The sequence below is a fragment of the Ictalurus furcatus genome, chromosome 22, assembly GCF_023375685.1.
Source record: "Ictalurus furcatus strain D&B chromosome 22, Billie_1.0, whole genome shotgun sequence".
NCBI lineage: Eukaryota > Metazoa > Chordata > Actinopteri > Siluriformes > Ictaluridae > Ictalurus > Ictalurus furcatus.
Genome location: NC_071276.1, coordinates 7,193,519 through 7,215,902, shown reverse-complemented (window position 1 = coordinate 7,215,902; position 22,384 = coordinate 7,193,519). Strand labels below are relative to the sequence as shown.

At 39.2% G+C, this 22,384-nt stretch overlaps 1 protein-coding gene across 2 annotated transcripts in view; it reads left to right on the top strand.

Moving 5' to 3' along the window:
* The window catches only part of msh3 (mutS homolog 3 (E. coli)), a 72,469-nt gene that overhangs the window by 15,579 nt on the left and 34,506 nt on the right, over window positions 1-22,384 (top strand). For both annotated transcript variants that reach the window (XR_008384384.1, XM_053610868.1), the window contains exons 9-17: window positions 7,992-8,122; window positions 10,272-10,380; window positions 11,739-11,823; window positions 12,112-12,221; window positions 12,594-12,726; window positions 17,072-17,259; window positions 17,614-17,782; window positions 21,488-21,552; window positions 22,227-22,343. Coding sequence is in view for 1 of the 2 variants with exons in the window: in XM_053610868.1 (XP_053466843.1) it covers window positions 7,992-8,122; window positions 10,272-10,380; window positions 11,739-11,823; window positions 12,112-12,221; window positions 12,594-12,726; window positions 17,072-17,259; window positions 17,614-17,782; window positions 21,488-21,552; window positions 22,227-22,343 (1,107 nt within the window). In the remaining variant the exon portion in view is untranslated. The remainder of the gene's footprint in view (window positions 1-7,991; window positions 8,123-10,271; window positions 10,381-11,738; window positions 11,824-12,111; window positions 12,222-12,593; window positions 12,727-17,071; window positions 17,260-17,613; window positions 17,783-21,487; window positions 21,553-22,226; window positions 22,344-22,384) is intronic.

Genomic DNA, 22,384 nt, shown 5'->3' with positions numbered 1-22,384 from the left:
TGAATTTGATTTAGTATGTTGTGATGTATATGTGATATTTATGTGATATATATATATAATGTATAATTGATTTTATTGCTTTGATTGTTGATGGTGTTAATCAACCTATTGTTTGCCATACCAAGACTCTTAGCTCAACAGCTCAATTCCCTACACCATCATGCTATCAGAAATCTATGGTGGTTGGGTGGTGAGTGCTGAGTTTTGAGCTCCTACATCGACCAGGCATGTGTAGCCAAGGTGGCCACCCTAGCAACGGTTGCCTAGGGGTTGCTGTGATGTGCATAATAAGACCCTTGAGGGAATTGTTGCTGCAGTGTCAACTGTGTTACTGCCAACTATTTACCCCAGTGCATGCTTGTTACTGTTTATTGGCTCAAAATGCACCTCAGGGTAGCAGCTTACTAACAACTTGCTGTTCTTTTTCTAAACTGTTCTACCACTGAGGCCATGCCACAGCTTTTCCTCGGAGATTTCTGCGCCCATCAAATTGGCTGAGTTTCTCTCTCACCAGAGGGCAAGATATAGTCATGATGCCTGTGTTTCTAATTAAGAGGTTACTCTGAGGGGAATCCCAGTTTTTAAGAAAAAAACGATCCATTCTCCAGGTGTGATGTTCTTTAGAGCTGCTGCACTATAACAAAATTAGAATCAGCCATGCCAGTGCCTGAACCACTGCTAACCAATCAGTGTTTCTAACAACTAGGAAGTTATACCGTCTTCTTGATATACTGTAAGTCTCTGTGTATGCTGCCATGATAGTCGTAGAATAATTTAAAGCTGTATGATAAACGGAAGGATAATTTGAAGTTTGAGGATGAATTTTCGACTGTGTTTCATAATAATTTCAATTCTAACTGCTCTGATGTTTTAGGTTGCTGTATTTTTGCAGGATGGATCTGCTTTCCAAAATATAACGATTTTCCTGTAAAATTTCCTTTCTCATTCCAAAACCTTGGGATATACTAATGTTTACCCAATTTCTAAGTTATACCCTATATATTCAATTTGATTTGAGGTTTCTGAGACCTGATTTGAGGGACGAATAGCATTCTGTCTTTTCGGAGTGATGCATACCAATTTGTATCTCATTTCCTCTTGGGGAATACAGAGCCAATCCAGAGCCAATTATCTCCAAACTTGGCGACAGCCTCAATTTCTCACAAAACAATGTGAAGTAAGCCTACGATTGAGTACCATCCAAGAGCATTTATTATAAAATGGAACCCACGATACAGGCCACCTGCCAACTTATGCATATTAAACATCGCCCTATTGTCTGCTTTTTCCTAACAATTCTGCTCTGTATGATAGTAGTAAGCCATTAGAACACATTGGAGCATAATTTGAGCACTGACGCAGGGACCACCTTGACTCTGAACTCTGACTGTGTGTTGTAGATATATAGCTATGGGGTTCCAAAACATTCATTAACTTCATGTCGGTTTTTTATCGTTAGCATTACTGCTTTTCGTTTTCTGTTTCCTGTGTTCATCTTCTGGGCTTTGCTTGTGCTGGGTAGATGTATTCACTGTACGATGAGTATGACGACTCCCTTAAGAAGAGTCTTCCCTCTGCTTTTTCTCCTTCGTGGCTAACACACTGCTAGCATGATTGAGTGTGATTCGCTGAACATGCCAGACAGCGGGACCCAGAGTTGGTAGCCCGGATGTGGAAAAGTTTTGATGAGTTATACAGTCATGTGGAAAAAAAAATAAGTCCACCCTATTGAAATTGAAGGTTTTTTTGACATATTTGGACAAGCAAACATTTGATCCTCTTTGAAAAGGTGCCTATTAATAAAGACACATGAAATTGTCATTTTGTAGTAATTTTCAGTTTAAATGAACAAAAAAACACATCAGTGGCATGGAAAAAAGTGAGTACACCCTTACATTTATCACACCTTCAAATCCATGAAACTAGAATCAGGTGTTCAGGATTGGGTGCCAGTGATGGAACCTGCTCAGGGAGTGCAGGTGGAACCTGTCTTATTTATACCCCTCTCATATCTAGTGTCTGGTGTTCCCTTTGTTATTGAGATGTGTGGTGTCGTCATGCCAAGATCTAAAGAGTTCTGTAAGGCCATCAGAAAAAAATGCTGTGGATTCTTATGAGTCTTACAGGGGGTTTTAAATGATCTCCAAATTATTTAAAATGTATACATCATTCCACTGTAAAGAAAATTGTCTACAAATGCTGCAGATTTAAAACAACTGACAATTTGTCCTGGACTGGCCGTCCCATCAAATTCAGCCCAAGAGCAGGACATCTTGTGCAAATAGAAGTCTCCAAGAACCCCAACATTTCATCACAGTCTTTCAAGTGTTGGTGTCCAAGTGCATGCTTCTACAATCAGAAAGAGATTTGACCTGCATAGGAGGCGTGCCAGGAAAAAGCCTTTGCAAGACTACAGTTTGCCAATGAGCATATAGGCAAAGACCAGGCCTTTTTGAATAATGTGCTCTGGAAAGATGAATCAAAGCAGACATGCAGACAGCAGACATGTTTGGTACAGACCAGTGACGGCTTTTCAGGAGAAGCACCTCATACCAACTGTGAAGCACGGTGGTGGAAATGTTATGGTTTGGGGTTGCTTCGCTGCCTCAGGGACTGGACAGCTTGCATTCATTGATTCAACTATGAATTCTGCATCATATCAAAGAGTGCTTGAAGATAATGTGAGGCCATCTGTCTGAAAGTTGAACTGAAAGTGGACCTTTTAACAGGATAATGATCATAAGCACACTAGCAAATCCACCAAGGAACGGCTCAAAAAGAACAAGTGGAGGGTTATGGAATGCACTAGTCAAAGCCCAGATTTGAATCTAATTGAAATGTTGTAGGGGGATTTGAAACAGGCAGTACATGAAAGAAAACCCTCAAACAGCTTGTACCTGTAAGAATATTGCATGGAAAAGTGGTCAAAAGTTCCAGCAAGCCTGGTGGACAATTATGCAAAACTAAAAGGGGCTTCTGAGATCAAGGGTATACTTAATTTTTCCACAGAAGAATATCACATCTGTTGATAGTTCAGTTGAATAAATTATTATAAAAGATAATTTTAATTGTGATTTTGTTCAAGTATATCAACTTTATTAATAGGCACTGTTTCAAAGATGATCAAATGTTTGCTTCTCCAGATAAGTTTAAAAAAAAAAAAAAGTCAACAACTGAGAACTGTGATCTAGCAGATAAGGAAACCCTTCTAAACTGAATTGGAAGTTGTTCAGGACCTCATCAGAGCTGGTACGTTGGATGATTTTTAGGATCCTGACTTTTCATTGACTTTTTATTTTCATGGACTGCCAGACAGCAGCAGGATCTGAGGATCTACATACCTAGAAGGTAAATGAAACAGCCTTTGTAATCCACCACAACACATTGGATGACATCCCTCTTGGGTCCCATAGAATTATTGCTTTTCTGCCTTTCTGAAAGGGGCAGGGTGCCTCCAACTGCCATGGTCCCCTGAGAGCTTTCCATTACAGTGTAGTTGCCAGAGTCCTTTAAAGACCCTTTTTATCAACCTAGGCAAAATCCTGACATTTTGTTAGTGATCAGTTCAGCTCAAAGAATTGGTGAATAAAAGTCTCTGGTGATGAGCTCGGCTTAGTTGCGTCGGAGGCCAGATGATTCTGTGGTGACTTTTTTTGGTTGAAATCCATCATTTCTGCCCAACCTTGTAAATCTGTCTATTGACCTTGTAGGCTTCAAGAATGTTGAGCCTGTAGAGAAGGGTTTCTTGCTCTGCCAAATGGCAGCTCTGTGGTGTTATTTGGACCTTCATATAAGTTCACTGTACTCCTCTTTACCCTTGCGTAGTCAAAGAATTAAATGGACTGGCAAGCTAATAACAGTACTTTTGGCTGACACCAAAATAATTTCACTGGCTCCCCACTGAATAGAAGTTTAACTTTATTATACAGGTCACGCACCACCAAATCTGCTTATATGCCGATATCATCCATGTTCAAGCTTATTCCTGCTCCATCTTTGTTTCCCCTAAATGAGAACTCTCCACCGTAGGCCTGGAGCACAGATGTTTGCTGAAACATACACCAACATACAAGAAGTGGGTGCACCAGCACTGATTTCATTCCATCTCAAGCGCTGTTGAAAAACACCCACCGTGTTCCAAAGTGTCCCGTGGAACTAAAGAAGCAACAAGAGCTGCTACAGCTTTGAAACGCTCTGAGTAAAAGTCAAGGTTTATCAAGGTTGCGTATTGTCAGATATGATGGTAAAACGACTAATTTCATCATTGGCGTATCTATCTGATCAAACTCGCATCTGGTCAGAGTGTGTAAATTGTGTGCAACATCATGTATGCATTTTCGTAAGAGGCACAGTGTAGCTGCTCTGGGCTGAGGACATGGATGCAGAGCCTCGGATGAGCGCACCACAGACCTGGGCACTTTTGGCAGTCTGATTGATTTCTTTTGTCCTTTTATTTATTTGAAATAAGGATTTCAGTTTGAATCTTCTTCTGTTATGTCCTTTCAGCATGTTCCTCCCAGCACTTCCACATTCCAGAGTTTCCTGGACTCTTTGCCCGGCTCAAAATCTGACTTCAGTTAAAACTGACTGATCGAGTTCTGATCTAGCGATCGCCCTACATTTGGAGGCATAAATGGCTTTATAAAAATAAAACACTCTGTACACTTTTACACTTGTCCATATTTGCATACAGTACATGATGCCCAATTCTTTCCTCCAGTGGATCTGTTAACAGTTGATTCTTTTTTTCATTTCTGAGGATGTGAAGGATAACAACTTTATGGTCCTCGAACTCTCTGCTTCACTGAAATTAATTTTGTTCTCCTTTCCATTTTCTCCTTGTATCCGATTGTAGCCTGCTGAATGAATGGAATATATATATATATATATATATATATATATATATATATATATATATATATATATATATATATAATGTGTATATGTGTGTGTGTGTATATATATATGTGTATATGTATGTATATGTGTATATATATATGTGTGTGTGTGTGTGTGTGTGTATATATGTATATGTAAATAATTTTTTTTACTGGCTCACTCTTGTAGTACCTGCATAAATTAGGGTATGTTTCATGTATTCGTTGTATGTGAGGGTAAATTGGGGCATGTCATATGTATGTTACCTGTAAATAAGGAACTAGTGACAGGGCTTTTGTCCATGCAGCTGAAGCTGATTCATTCATCATCACTGGTTGTTTTTTTTTTTTTGTTCAACGAAAGTTTACCCATACATCATTGTGAGCCTAAATATGTGCTTGTTTCTTTGGAACTTTGATGAATAAAGGCAGATGTGTTTGTCCTTCACCAGTTAGTCATATATATTCAGCGGAATAATAAATGTTAGCACTTTATGTCAAAAAGACAAGTGTAGTCCAAAAGCATGTATGGTTGTGATTGTGATGAAAGATTTTGTGGACATTTACTTTTGACTTCAAGGATCCTTTATAAGGAAAACATAGATGAGGCATGGCAGCTGTGTCTCGCTGATCCGAGAGCACAGGTCTAACTGCTAGAAAGCCTGATGTCACCTTGTAGCCTTTTGAATGACGCTAATAAATAAAGTTCCATCCGAAGCTTTGTGCTTTATAGAGACGAGGGCTCTAAAGAGCTGTGCTTGTGAGTTGTTCTCAAGGATATAGATATGTCATGTTGTGAATTGATTTTTGCCTGCTGGTTTTGAAAGGCCTCTTCCTGCCTCCCCTCCTTCTCCCTCGTACTGAGGTCATATGTCATCATGTAGCTTCCCCTCTGTGCTCATTTACTCCAGCCCCTCAGAGAATACGCTCACGTAGTGTGCCAGGATCTTGCGTGTAGTGATGCATATTTCCATCCATTCGTTATGTATGGACAAGTCGAAATTACTGGAAGGGAGGGAGCGAGGGGAAAAAGGTAGCTTGCGATAGATGCATTTGTACACATCACATCTACGTGTGTGCATGCTACGGTTGCCCCGGCAACTGTAAAGAGATGACAAAAAGAGTGAGGGGCCTTGAAATTGTGGTCTTGTTGAATGGAGGGGAGGCAGGAGTAAATGGAGTGATGCCTGTGTGTATGTACAGCGGGGGAAATAAGTATTGAACGTGTAAATATTTTTCAGTGTGTGTGTGTGTGTGTGTGTGTGTATATATATGTGTATATATATATATATGTGTATATATGTGTATGTATATATATATATATATATATATATATATATATATATATATATATATATATAATATAATATAATATAATATAATATATTTCCTATGAGGATATTCACATGAAATTTTCACCAAACATCAGTATTAACTCAAGGAATCTGGAAATATAAAGAATTCACAACATTAACGTCCATAAATGAAGTTATGTGTAATAAAGTGGAATGACACAGGGGGAAAAAAAGTGTTGGACACGCTAATTGAAATTTATTTAATACTCGGTGGAGAAGCCTTTGTTGGTAACGACAGCTTCAAGACACTTCCTCTATGAAGAAATTAATCGGCCGCAGTGTTCAGATGTGATTTTGGCCCGTTCTTCTAAACATATTGTCTTTTAAATCTTGTTCAATTGGATTCAAGTTAGGTGATTGACTGGGCCATTCTAACACCTTGATTTATTTTCTCTGAAACCAAATGAGAGTTTCCTTTGCTGTATGTTTTTGGGTCGTTGTCCTGCTGGAAGCTCCACCCACGTCTCATCATCATCCTGGTGGATGGCAGCAGATTCTTCTCAAGAATCTCCCGGTAAAGGGCTCCAGTCATCGTTCCTTCAATTATATGAATTCTGCCAGTACTATGTGATGAAAAACAGCCCCACACCATGATGCTTCCACCTCCACACTTCACTGTTGGTGTAGTGTTTTTAGGGTGATGTGCAGTGCCATTTCTTCTCCAAACATGCTGTGAAGTATAACAACCAAAAAGTTCAATTTTGCTCTCGTCTGACCAGACTGCACTCTCCCAGTATTTCAGAGGATTGTCCAAATGAGTTGTAGCAAACTTTAAATGAGCTTCAGCATGCCTTTTCTTTAGTAATGAAGTCTTGCGGGGTGAACGTGAACAGTGGAGTGCATTGCCTATTGTTTTCTCTGTGACGGTGGCACCTGCTGCCTCCAAGTGTTTCTGGAGCTCTTTCCGAGTGCTCCTTGGCTCTTGGGCTACTCTTCTGACTATTCTTCTGACTCCCTGGTCAGAAATCTTGCGATGAGCTCCTGTGTGTGGCCGATTGGTGACGCAGTGATGTTGCTTCCACTTGCTGATAACGGCCCCAATGGTGCTCACTGGAGGATTCAGAAGTTTTGAAATACGTCTGTATCCGATTCCATCAATATGTTTTGCAACAATAAGGTTGCGAGGGTCTTTAGGAGAACGCTTTGTTTTTACCCATCATGAGAGGTTTCTTATGTGACACCTTGGTAACGAAAAGCCTTTTTATAGACCATCAGTTTACTAACCCAGCTGATATTCATTTGCACAGACAGGATTTCAGCTGGTTCCTTGTCTTACCTTGACTTGGAGAACTGCTTTTTCTTAGCGTGTTCGATACTTTTTTCCTGTGTCATTCCACTTTATTAAACATAACTTTATTTATGGACCTTAATGCTGTGAATTCTTTATATTTGTGGATTTCCTGAGTTAAAACTGATGTCTGGTGAAAATTTCATGTGAATAACCTCATTGGAAATGTATGTTGACGCGTCCAATACTTATTTCCCCCAACCTACATATGTACGTTTGACATACGTTTCCATTGACACTAAGATCAGTGTTATTTCATTAATAGATATTTGAGAAGTTAGTTTAGCTTATTGGTTGTGGCAATCACTTAAGGTTGAAAATAAAATGTATACCTTAATTACTTTTCAGCGAGCATCAGATCTTCACACTAACTCTTACAGTATATAACAGAGTTTTGGCCTTAGAGTATTCTTAGACCATATCCTATTTGCTGTAAGTATAATTATGTTTCTTTATATCCCTCCATGACAGCGTCCAGGCAGATGATCGCATTCGTATTGAGAAGCGAGACAGCACCCAGTTTGAATACCCCACTGCCATGCTGACCATCAACAACTTGTTTGGCAGCGTAACTCCTCAGACAGCAGAAGATCAGGAAAAGGGTAATTGTTATTTTCTCTCTACATGTCTTTGTGATACCTGACCGCCCCCTCCGAGTCATCCTACCTGGCAGGCAAGCTGGCCTTTTGAATGTAGAGTTATCTGGTCAGCCTGACATGGGGTCAGTGTGTGGGCTTTGTCCTGTAATTGAAAAATCGTTCTCAGAGGGACAGACGGCAGGTGGATCAATGGCTGCTGTCTTTAGGTTGGATGCGTGTGGCCTCCCTGCCAAATCCGAGATTAAATCGCTTCGCATTGGGCTGTTCTCAATCTCTAGACATGACTCATTACCTCTCTGTGTCACCGGTGCTGATGCACTCTCTGATGTTGCCTGTTTTCTGTCTGGCATGGCTTCCACCCTGTAATAAACACGCGTTAACAAATGACCCGAGGCCATCGTTTTTCATGTGGCCTGGAGTCTCTAAAGCAAAAACTTTCTAATTGCTATATTTGCTCTTAGACGGTCCCCAATGTTTTTTTGGTTTTTTTTTTTTAAACTCTGGATTTTAATGCAGCTGTTTCAAGTGGATGCCAAACAATATCTGTGCACTTTTCCAGCCACGCATTTCTTTTATTTGAGTAATTTCTCATCCTAAGTGTAAGTCCTTCTACTTTTTTTTTCTACTGCACAAAAGAACTAAAACATTTTGCACCAGAAAATGAAACTTTTGCCTTGTCTGTAGACCACCAGTTCTAGTAAAACATTCTAGTGTTTTTTTTTTTAATTGATTTGTTTTTGTTTTTCTTTCACCAACGGGAACTAATTTATACTTTTACGGGTGGGCCTAACAGTACAACTGTTCGTTGCTGATTGGTTACACGTAGTGCAAACACCATATTAAAACAAAATATGTAATAATCTGGGCTTAGTGGTTAGCACGTTCGCCTCACACCTCCAGGGTCGGGGGTTCGATTCCCACCGTGGCCCTGTGTGTGCGGAGTTTGCATGTTCTCCCCGTGCTGCGGGGGTTTCCTCCGGGTATTCCGGTTTCCTCCCCCAGTCCAAAGACATGCATGGTAGGCTGATTGGCGTGTCCAAAGTGTCCGTAGTGTATGAATGGGTGTGTGAGTGTGTATGTGATTGTGCCCTGTGATGGATTGGCACCCTGTCCAGGGTGTACCCCGCCTCGTGCCCGATGCTCGCTGGGATAGGCTCCAGGTTCCCCGTGACCCTGAAAAGGATAAGCAGTATAGAAGATGGATGGATGGATGGATGGATGTAATAATCTGCTTTGCTAGTGGTGTTTTTGCGCTGTAAAATTATCATTGTGCTACTTCATTTCTCGAAGGTCTAGGTTTCATATTTTTGTACAGCCGAAGTGCAGCACGAGCAAACACTTTTGTTTATATAGGAAGCTAAATGTACATGGGGTTTAGTCTGTTGGTAGCCTCCTTACAATGTTATTTTTGTTTGGTCAGATTTCATGAACTCTGGCTTGAAATGAATGTGATTTCATTAATATAACTGTCACAGAGCGAATTTGTTTTCATGGCGTTAACGTTGCGGAAGTATAGAAACCCTGCTTTGTCAGCAATCCTTTTCGTCCTTTTTTTTCCATTCTATCTAGCTGGTTAACCAAACCAATCAGACAACAGCATTTTGTCTATGTCGAGTCTGTAGTGGTGTACCTCTTCAGTTGCCTCTCAGGTTGGTGGAAAATGAACTAAAACAAGAACGCCAATTTCCGTCGTTTCCCTTTGGGTCAGTTATGTTTTTCGAATGCACAGAGGGAAAACGCAGCGTCATTACACCTACCTACAGTACAGAAGGGTAACAAATAATGGAAAAACAGGTGACTCTGTCAATTTGTGTGGGCATGTTGCTGAATAGTTTGTCCACTTGCCCGTTTAAGAGGGAAGAGTCACTGCAAATCATTACAAAGTTCTTCTGACTGATTTACCTTTTCATTTCTATCCTGATGGGAGTGGTCTCTTCCAGGTGACTCCGCCCCCATCCACATAGCACAAGGGCTCACCGACTGGTTTGATGAGGTGGAAAATGATGATAAATTATATCCTATGAGCTTCATAGCCACCAGCGTAACTCAAACTTCTCCTTGTAGCTTGGAAATGCAAGGTCACAGCTACCAACCAACATCAAGGAGTTTTAGAATGTACTCGTGTGATACTTGTTGTTGTGTCTCCGCACAGGTTCCTCTCCATTCTATCTAAGTTTAGAGAGCCAAATCGTCTGCTGTTTGGGGCCAGTGATCCAGTACCTGACTGAATTTAAGCTGGAGAGGGTTCTCCTTTGTTCCAGGTACCTCAGCCCCACTCACTCACTCACTTTAATTTATTTATTTCTTCGCTTCCATGCAAAAAAACAAACAAAAACAAAACAACCACTTTGGGCCTTACAAGACTAATGCAATAAAACACACTAGAGAAAGATTTCTTGTTCGTTTCAACTAAGCACACTGATTTACAGTTCTCCGTCACCATGATGGATTTCTCCTGTCGGTGTTCTCGCTTTCAGACACAATTTCCTCAATAACGAGACGTCCACGCACAGCAATCCGAAGTTAAAATGTGTTCAATTTTTGTGTGATGCGTTAAAAACGAATCTCCACCCGGCAATAGAACAGTGGCCGTGTCTATTTTGTAGTTTATTTCTGAACAGTTTGTTGCCTCAGGTAAATACACAGAGATGAGAATGACTGACTGTAGCAGAGTTAAGTTCAGGATAGTAAAACATGACTCTGTGTAATGAAGAGTTCTGTTATTGTAGTGTGATGTCAGAACTTCAGGGGTTAAAAAGGTCTTAAACAACATGCCGGATATCTCAGCTCACTCAGATCACTGTTTTCAGCAGAATAAAACATTATAATGTATATGTACTGTGTGTATATATAAATATTAATCTATATTTAAATACCATATACGTATGTGTGCGTGCGTATGTGTATATATGTATACAGTGCCCTCCACTAATATTGGCACCCTTGGAAAATATGAGCAATGAAGGCTGTGAAAAATTGTCTTTATTGTTTAAACTTTTTGATCTTCTGTTCAAAAAATTCACAAAAGATTCTCTGCTCTCATGGATAACAAATAATTGCAAACACAACACAGGTTTATCTCCCACCCCCCCAAAAAAACAAAAAAAAACCCCCTTTGTTATATATAGATGTGCAACAATTATTGGCACCCCTATGAATTCATATGAGAGAAGTATATTTGAAGTGTATTCCCATTTGATATTTAATTTTTTTTTTTTTTTTTTTTTTAGTACATTTGGTGACTAGGAACAGGAAATTCTTCAACCATGACTTCCTGTTTCACAGGGGTATAAATATGAGGTCAATTTAAACACCTAAAACCGTACGCTGCTGATTTGCAATTTGTTTAGCAGGTCAGGGTGGTAAGAAAGTTGCTTGATACACACTGTAATTAAGGACTGGTTAAGGACATTTTGTAACAGGAAATAACAGGGCCCTGACCTCAGATTCTCAGAAAGACATGTAATTAGCATGCACGGCATCCGGAACCGAAAGCCTTGTTCTGTGTTGTCTCGGCTGAACTCTGCTGCCTGCCTCAGTGGTGTGTGTTTCTTAGTTTACTTTATTGCAAGATTTCTCTTTTAAGCAAATGATGAATTGGTGTAAATGTTTGTTCTAGTTCGTTTAAGAGGCTGTCGAGTGATGCAGAGCACATGGTATTGAGTGCCACTACTCTGAAGAACCTAGAGATCTTTTGTAACCAGGTAAAGCATCACCAACATCTGTGATGATGAACCGATATAGCGAATATTCTAACAATGGCAGAACGCACACACTTTCTTCCATTCCTATATGCAGTTTCTTGTTTATATTCTGTTGCCTGAGTGATATAATGACTACGCACATATCCAAATACAATGCCATGTGTTTTCACCCAACTCATCTCAGCATGACTTGCTTAATTAGCACTGCGATCTTCTCTCATTTCAAGCGTTTCCGTAATACCTACCCTGGAGCTGCCAGTTTAATGACCACTTTCTCCCTTCTATCAGACCACAGGCACAGTCAAGGGTAGTCTGCTCTGGGTTCTGGATCATACACGCACTCCGTTTGGGAAGAGGCTGCTAAAGAAATGGGTCAGCCAACCCCTAAAGTCTACATCGTAAGTGTCCTCAGCCTCCAGTACTATCCTGTTCTGTGTTCCCTGGACATGTTGTGCCATGTTATTAAATACAAACTAGATGGATCATTGTAGATTGAGCTAGAATTGTAAATAAATTCCCAGTGCGTTATCGGCTTCTATTCGACTAGAATATTAACGGCTGATGGACACCATTTTTAAGTTTAGTAGCTAGCATTTATGAGTAAATCGTGCCCATTGCTTAGATGGTGTCGTGTTCCAAGTGAAAGGTAACCGTACTTATTGAAAACACTGGTCTGGCAAAATGTTGAGGTCTGTTTGCGTAGTGTATCTTTTTAGTTTCTACCTGTTTATTGTGCCCGAACATCTCTCTCTCTCTCTCTCGTCTCTCAGTGAGATCCTGTTACGTCAGGAAGCTGTGGCAGAAATCCTGTCCTCCGAGTCTGTCGTGTTGCCCTCCATCCAGACCCTGCTCACTCGACTGCCAGACCTGGAGAGAGGTCTCTGCAGCATTTATCATAAAAAGGTATGACCGGAGGATTCACCTCCCTACCAAAACTCAGTAGGTGCAGCCATGGCCTCTAAACCAGCAATAAATCAAGAAAGTTCTCTTTCTGCTGTGGGGAAGCTCTAACTCTCAAGCAGAAGATGTGATTTTACTCACACAGCAGGGCAAATCTAATTTCGTTCTCAAATCTTAGGTCTGTTTTCTTGAGTATGTTGCAAATTCCAGGCAACATATTTGGTGCATAGCCATTAAAACAGGAACGTTTTTAACAACGCAATATGAGAGACTACCATTTCACTGCCCCAGGCCCAGATTCTCTCCTTTCCTGACCTGTTTCTTTGCTGTATTACCCTGTATGGATCAAATTAGTTTTGACTGGTCCAGATTACCCAATTTGAAAGGTTTTGACACCAATCCAATGTCTTTTTTTATTTTTTTATTGTTCAGACTTGTTCTTTTCTGCTCAAATCAGATCAAAGACAAAAAACAAAGTTGAGCTACCCGTCCAAACAAAGCCGCAAAAACGCATTAATGCCCAAACTCTTACAGGGAATAAAAGGTTAAATCTAGAACTTTAAGGATTCTTCAGCTTGTCCCTCTATGGAAAGCCCTAGTGGTTCTACATCATGTAGAACTGGAGTTACTGGAACCCTGGTAACTGGTTCCAAGTATAACCTCTTTAAGAACTCTTGAGGAATCTCTTTTCCTAAGAGTGTATTTCACATTCACTCCAAACTGATCGACACACTCTTTGGATCGCTTAATTTCTGTTAAATTGTATATTATTGACAGATCTATTCCTAGTATTATTCTAGATGGTTTGGAACTTTCTGGTCGTTTATTGACACTGAATTATTCGGACATCACGTTCGGCTGGTGTAAAATGACATTTCTCGCTAGTTTTTAAATTTGCCCAGTGGAATATCTGTCAGAGCATTAAATAGGTGAATTGACCACAGTTGACCAGTGAATTGTTTTTTTACTCGTACAACAGTGAGGTGTGGGAATTTCCCCAGTAATTTCTACCTATAAAAAAAAAAAGCAACAACAACATAGATAGATAGCTAGATAGATAGATGCACCTTTATTGTCATTGCACAGTGCAGAACAGGTACTCTGCAATGAAATGCAGTTTCGCATCTGCCAGAGGTGCAAATACTATTGCATTTTGTGTGCAAATTAACAGTGCAGGTTGAATATGTAGGGGGAAAATATATCTATATACAGTAAATAAATATATAACATGGCTTTGTCCAGTCAGTATGTGCAGTAGCTATTGCGTAGACCAGTATGAATGGTAAATACACTTATAATTGAAAAAACCTTAATAATATAGCCAAGTATAGTCATAAATATATGTACATCGTATATATACAGCGGTACCCAGATTATCCATGTATAATATACAACGTATATGCAGATATATAAAGATAACCGAAGATAATATACTATGAATATACACGTGCATTTAACGTACAATTTAAAATGTAATATATTAGCCCTAACTAGAATGTTATAATTAATGTACACAATTATTGAATTTAGGCTTCGTTAAATTTCCTCTAGAGGTTCAAGAAATTGAAAGCGTGCCTCATACTTTTTCCCCGTGCTCAAACGTCTTAGCTTTCTATAGTGTGTGAAAGGTTCTGCGCCTGTAATTAGAAAACTGTAATTTCTTTCTCCGTGAAATTCTCCTCTGACGCATTCATTTCCAGAATGAGGCAGGTGGGCTGAGGGGAAGGTGCTCAATGGTGTGTTTCTTTCACATTGGCCCTATTTGCATAATGACAAGAGGCGTAATAGATGGTGTACAGAGAGACATTGTTTGGAGCTGTGTGAACGCTGGGAGGTAGTTATGGTGAAAGTTTGCCCTCATTAACCTGCTTTCACCTGCCTGTTTCCGCTGTGTCATTCAACATTCAACGTTGCACCGCTATGATCTCTGTTAGATTTGGCAGAAAACGAAATGGAGAGTGCGAAGAGACGAATGGTGGAAATTCAACCTTGTCTAAAGATATAAAATGACATTTCAAAGGTTAAGTCCCTTCCATAATATATGATTATCTTTTTTTAAATGACGTCTCCGCAACATTTTTAAGAGAGAGACATTAAACCTAGCCCTAAAAAAAAACAAAAAAACCCCAATTATGTGTCTAATTTAGGGCTGCAACTAACGACAATTTTCATAATCGATTATTTGGCCGATTACTTTTTCGATTAATCGGTGGGGGGGATTTCAGTATCAAAAATACACAAAAATAACAAAGATAAACTTAAGACTAAAACTTTACACAACTGTTTGTCTAATGATATAAGACTGAAAAGAACCCAATACACACCAGAATATACATTATTCATTTAGGACTGTAGTTTAATTCAGTGCTTTTTTTTTCTTTTTTCTTTCTATCTATAAAAAGTAATACATAAATACTTATATAAAAATATTAAATTAAACTACAGTCCTAAATTAACAATAAGAACTCCCTTTCACTGCACCTTGTGGTTTCTGTTGCTCGCTGCTTTTAGGCATATTGCTTTACTTTTGAGCATAGCGTTTTAATTAGACATTACAGATCTTACTTGCGCTCCTACCGTGCATCACCGTGTCCACACCGCGAATGAGGAGCAACGCGGCCTCGTTACTAACACATCACTTCCGTTATGATAAACGACAGAATTTACGCTGCAAGCGTGCAAATACAACATGTAATGACAAACTTCAATTAAACTAAACCTTTTAAGCAACTTGCACCAGTTTCCACAAGCCCTTGCACACAGTGGAGCATCTTGGATACAAACATAAGTTTGTGCTTGTGCATCACTTTCGTGCTTCAGTGCTACACAAACTCTGCTTTATAAAGTTTGATCCTCTTCAGGGTGTTTAATATAAAATGCTTAGAAGACTTGGGTCGAACACTTTCTTCCTCAGTCACTTGACGATTACGCCTCGGTCTGATGGTGACTGAGGTTATGCTGGGAATTAAAGGTAACGCTGACCGAAACAGTAAACTGTAGAAAGTCATTGTCGGTGAATCTGATGTCATGCGCCACTGACTAGGAAGCGACTTATACTTCTGGTTATTAAAAAACGAATGCGTTCCATTTGAGATGATACTACTTTTCTAGAATTCATACACTAGACTGGTGGTTCTCAAACTTTTGTGAGATTTGGACCCCTAGCATGTTTCGAACAATCCACAAGGAACCCTTTACTCCACAACAATTATAGGCTATATATATTTAACAGTCATTTCTATATATGTTACTTTATTTTATTACTATTTAACATTAATAATATTAACATTGGACATTTAAAATGGAATCAAAACACTTCAAGATTTTATTTTTTTACATTTTACTGTTGGTGTGACATTTAATTTGACTCTGAATTTTCTTTTGGTTTATTTTATCCATCAATGTGAAGCTTGAACTTGAACGCTTGAAAGGTTTTTGCAAATTATCATTTCATTTGTAAATAAATTTAAAATAAATCCATCAATGAATGATCCTCAGCTCAGCTGTGATATTTGTGAATGTATTCGAATAACCAAATTGATTAATTTTAAAACATCTCATTTGAATGAGACTCAAGTCTTGATGCATTTAACAAAAACATCTATATTATTATTGAAACATTTTTAAAACTTTCCTATGGACCCCCTGCAATTACACCACTGACCACTAGGGGTTAAGAAACGCCGCACTAGACAGTGGAGTACACAGTGCATAGTGTAAGTGTATAGAACATCATTTGGGACCCGACTTTAATATTTACTCTCAGAAGCGTGTTTTCGGAACAGAAGTAACGTAATGAGTAAATGAAATGTGCGCAGACCAAATAATCGATAATGAGATTCGTTGACGACGATTTTCATAATTGATTAATATCGATTTTATCGATTAGCTGTTGCAGTTCTGGTCTAATTTGCTTTTTATTCTTACCTTTGGTCCCACGTTGCTCTTAATCAAATAACATTAGCAATGCTGTGAATGTATTTAGTAGACACGCCGGACTAAAGTGCACTCATGAAGTCATACTTGTTTACCAGCTGTCACGCTCTTGTGTTTTGATAAGCATAGGACAGGAGTATCTCTCCCTCATCATCATAATTAGTGGGGATTGCGAGTATTACACTAAAATACCTTTGGGAAAATCGGCTACATGTTTATAAACAGCAGCAGAGTTCAAGCTTTAATTGGCTGTTGACATAGCAAATGAAAAACAGTGGTTTGCTTATTAAATATAATTGGGTTTGTGCTTGCTTCATATATGTAAATGCCTTGTGTATGATAAAGCAAATTAAAAAATGTCTCCAATGTCCTCAGTTTGCTTTTTTATTTTTGTTTTCTATGTACATCTCAGTGTTCCACTCAGGAGTTTTACCTCATCAGCAGCACGATGTCTCGCCTGAGTGCAGAACTTCAAGCCCTCGTACCCGCCATCCAATCACAGCTCAGCTCTGCCCTCTTAAAGAGCCTGCTCCTGGACACACCCCAGCTCCTCAGCCCTGCCCACAATTTCCTCAAAGTGCTCAATGAAAAGGCTGCCAAGTGCGTGACAGCTAGGAGTAAAAGAAGCTATGGTTCCAGACAAAATTATCCATAGGAATTGTATTCCTACTGTTAGTGATCTTAATTATTATTATAATGAATATGCTTTAGGTATATTTAGGTAAATAAATCTCTGGCAATTGTTGAAAAGGGCAAAACTATGTTTAAGGCTAAGTTGAAAGTATTTTACTCGATTTTTTTATATAATATTAATGATTCTATTTTATATAATAATAAAACTTTTTTGATTATGAGTCTGGTAGGGACTTAATCTTTCATACTAGTTAGTTTCAGTTTCCTGAAAAAAGTATTTTATTATATTTTATCGTTGTCTAACCCTCCCCCAAACCACAGGACCGGGAATAAAACGGAGCTTTTTGAGGACCTGACAGACTTTCCTGTAATTAAGGAAAGAAAAGAAGAGATTCAGGCTGTTCTCACAGAAATGATGGAACATCGGCGAGAATTAGCCATCGTCCTTCGAAATCCGTCGCTGGATTACACCACCGTGTCTGGACAAGAGGTACAGGAAGAGGCTTATTAGCGACTTATTAGAAGAGGCTTATTTGTTTCACATCTTTGCATTTTTTCCCTCTTTTCTAGACAGTAAACTCAAACGGTGTATGAATGTTCAGGTAATAAATGTATCTCAAAATCGTACATGTAAACCTATGCTATTGCAGTCAACCCCAGAATTATGGGTACTCTTCATTAAAATGAGCAAAAATGAAGATATAAAATGAATATGTGGTAAGTGACATTTTGAGCTTAAACATTTGGGGCTACTGTTCTGTTTTAACACCACCTTTTCAAACTTTGATTATGTTTTTTGTTTCAAAATGATCTGCACCTCCCACACTTAATGTTTGGAGCCTTCATAAGAGAGAATAACAGCATCAATCCTCTTCCTGTAATGTCTAACAAGGTTGAAAAACACTTTTAGACTTGCTACATCTTAATATCCTGGCAGAAGCAACCAGGTTTTGGAGAAAAATATACTGACAGTTAGTAAAATTTATAATGTCATCAATCTTCATGAGAACTGGTCCACTAAACACAAAACAGCCCCAACATATCAAACATCAGGTACAGATATATCACAGCACCTAAAAAAGCATGTTGTAGTAATAGTAATAATAATAACAAAATGAATAAACCACCTGCATAATATTGTGTAGGTTCCCTTTGTGTCACCAAATCAGCTCTGACCCATCGAGGTATGGACTCCACAAGACCTCTGAAGGTGTGCTGTGGTATCTGGCACCAAGACGTTAGCGGCAGTTCCTTTAAGTCCTGTAAGTTGTGAGGTGGGGCCTCTATGGATCGGACTTGTTTGTCCAACATATCCTGCAGATGCTCGATCGGATTGAGATCTGGGGAATTTGGAGGCCAAGTCAACACCTTGAAATCTTTGTCATGTTACTCAAAGCATTCCTGAACAGTTTTTACAGTGTGGCAGGACGCATTAACATTCTGAAAGAGGCCACTGAAATTAGGGAATACCGTTGTCATGAAGAGGTGTACTTGGTCTGCAACAATGTTTAGGTAGGTGGTACGTGTCAAATTAACATCCACATGAACGCCAGGATCCAGGTTTTCCCAGCAGAACATTGCCCAGAGCATCACACTTCCTCCACCGGCTTGCCTTCTTCCCATAGTGCATCCTGGAGCCATCTCTTCCCCAGGTAACAATCGGCTATCCATATGATGTAAAAGAAAACATGATTCTTCGGATCAGGCCACCTTCTTCCACTGCTCCATGCTCCAGTTATGATGCTTAAGTGCATTGTAGGCGCTTTTGGCAGTAGATGGGGGTCTGCATGAGCACTATGACCAGTCTGCAGCGTTGCTGCTCCAATGTGCTGTGTGTTCTGACACCTTTCCTCCTCAGTTCCTCATGATCTTTGTATACAAGCATTTACACCGTCAGTCCTGTACTCCTACTGACGCATGGGATTGTAGTCTCAGGGATATGAAGCTGCTCAAGCAAGCTCATTAAGTCGGGAAGGTAAATTTTTATGAAAAGTTTATGAAAGTAATTACAGTGTATTCGATTTCTGTGTGATCGTAGAGCTTTATGATTCAACGATGATCAAATGTTTGCTTGTCCGACTATGTACTTGTTTTTCGTCATCCCATGTATCCCACCCTTACCTTTCTGTAAGGGTGATATTTAAGCACTGTCTCTAACGGTTTGATTAAATTCGAATCATTGCGTGCAGAATTTTTGTACAACAATTTTTGCCCATTCTCTTGATGGGTGCAAATAATTCTGCAGTTGAATGTGTGTTAAACAATTACACTGTTAAGCACAACAGTGCGGAGTGGTGAGATGACGGTGTAATGCTATATTTCATGTTCAGCGTCACACAAGGAATGTGTACAGTCACGTCTGATGACGAAGCGATGTCTGATCCATCGGTTCATATTTGAAAGATGGCTCAGAACAGTCACTTTGTGGTTGTTGTTTTTTTTTGTTTGTTTTTTTGTTTTTTTTTTGCATTGAGATGCAAACAAAATTTGTTAAAAATCTTTTCGTTTGCAATGTAATTTTTACTCTTTCACTTTAAAGCAGGGGATCTCAGCACTTTAAATGTGGTACGACACAGTAACACTTTTTCAGCATGGTGTTCTATCAGCGTGTGGAAGGCAAAAGGGCAATCTCTGAAATGTCACAGTTTGTGTGCAGTTCCAGGCCTGCTCCTCCATCTGTTCATTCCACTCCAAATTCTTGCATAAGCAATGAGTTTTTCCCTTCTTCTGCAGTGTGCTGACCCTGGCTGTTTTCTCATCACCAGACGAAACCACACTAGTTTTCCGTTAAAACTTCAGCTCCGTTTGGCATCTGCAAGTCTGCATCAGCGCTCTGCTCATCAAGCAGTCAGCACTGAAAGGGCTTGTATTTTAATGTAGCAATCAGCCGCCTGAGCTGGGAGGAAAACGGCACTTACGTGAATTATAGCACTGTGTGCTGAAACACTGCATGATAATTTACAGTAAGAGCTGCCCTGTCTGGTACACGCACAACCACCTGCAGTGATGCTTTGTGTTTAAAACATTCAAGGATCTATTTCTGGGCTGCTATGTAACAAAGTTTTCCTCAACCTTTACATAAGCTAATATTTTTTGTCACATTTAATTCAGAACATTATTCGAAGGATACCTGCATTGAGCCTTTATAACATATATTCATATAATCTCTGCGTGAGTCTTGTATAACGTGATGTTTGTAATATTTCTGTAAGGTTTATGACGAAGCCTGACGTGGCATTAGACTTGTGCTGGCTAAAATGTAAGCATTCCGATGTGGATTTTAATTTGTCTACGAAAAGGATATATTGTGAAATTTGAAATCGGTTTCCAACTATGTATGAGAGTTCTGATGGGTCTCATTGCTCTTCAACTACATCGTTGGAACTGTATTCAATAACACCTATAGAATATGCGAAAAAAATAGAACAAAAATGAGTTCCTATAGAAATAATTTTCTATGTAACAGCAGAAGTGAATTATAGAGGCCCTTGCCTGGTGGAAACCCTATACTGCTCATCACCCTGAGAACATCATCATCCTCTCAGTGAAGCATGATGGTGGAAGAATCATTTTGAGAGATACCCTTGGCGTCATGATTGCATCAAAATTATGGATTATTTTCAGGATTCATGGACTGTATTTCATTTATATGATCTATTTCAGTTCCAGAGGGGGATGGTGGTGGTGGTGGTGGTGGTGGTGGTAGTAATTACTCAAGGCATTGTAGTGCCTCGTAATAAGGAAAGGAGGTGGAATATGAACTCATAATCCAAAGTCTGAGATAGACAATATAGGAAGAATTATATCGCTTGATTATAACTGAATTACAGCCCTAATGCACATACATACATGCAGACATCTTTATTATGATGTGCACTTGGTGTCTCTGGGATGTCAGCATGTGTTCTATTATTGCACTAATACTCTGACATGTCCCTGTTTACTGCCATGCGGTTTCGTATTTAAGCAAGGAGGTGATGTGAGTCATTAATCTTTACTCCCTGTTCCTTTGTCTGTCACAGTACATGGAGACAGGAAATAGAAACGGTGCTTCACAAAAAAAAAAAATATGCAATGCTCTTTCTTACACTGTCGGATTTCCCTTTACAGATGAAGGCTGGAATATTTTAGAAGTATTTCTTTGACTTTTTTTTCTTTTTTTTCCTTTCTTTCTCTCTGGCTCTCCTCTGCCCAGTTTCTCATTGAGGTGAAAAACAGCATGTCCTCCATTGTCCCTCCAGACTGGGTCAAAATTAGCAGGTGGGTTGTGGTGTTCACTGCTACACAGCATATACATTCACCTTAGATCATCATTTAAATATATAGTACTGTGCAAAAGTCTTAGGCACACGCAAAGAAATGCCGTAGAGCAAAGATGTCTTCAAAAATAACAAAATGAAATGTTTCTACATTTAATAAAAAAAAGACTACAAAGAGCAGTAAACAGTAGTAAATGAAACTAACTAATATTTGCTCTGATGATGCTGTGCTTAAAAAAAAAATTAGTCGTCTCGGGTTTTATAAGGAAATGAGCTGGAAGTTTTATTGAGCATCTCGCAGAATCAGACACGGTTCTTCTGGAGACGTTGACTGTCGCACTCGCTCCTTATTTTTGCAGTAAATTCCAGCAGCCTTCATTGTGTTTTTTTTGTCTGAAAAGTGTCTCTTACTACTTAATCTGCTGCTCTCTTTAATGACATACAAAGATTTTTCTATAACATTTTAATTTTGTGCTGGAAAGCATAATGTGTTGGAATCTAAACTGCACTCGATAATGTAGAAGTCGTAAAATAAAAATCTATTACAAAGTTAGTACTAATTTTTTTTTTTTTTTTTTTTTTTTTTTTTTAAATACGCTGCCTAAGACTTTTTCACTGTACTGTATGTCTAATCTTTGTGTCTTATCTTTTTTTTTTTTTTCTTTGCCTCTCTAGCACCAAACTAGTGGGTCGTTACCACTCTCCCTTCATTGTAGAGAGACACCAGCATCTGTTGCGACTGCGCGAGCAGCTGGTTCTAGACTGCGGCAGAGAGTGGATCAACTTCCTCCAGTGTGTACATCATGACCTTTTGGGTCATTTTAACTGGCACT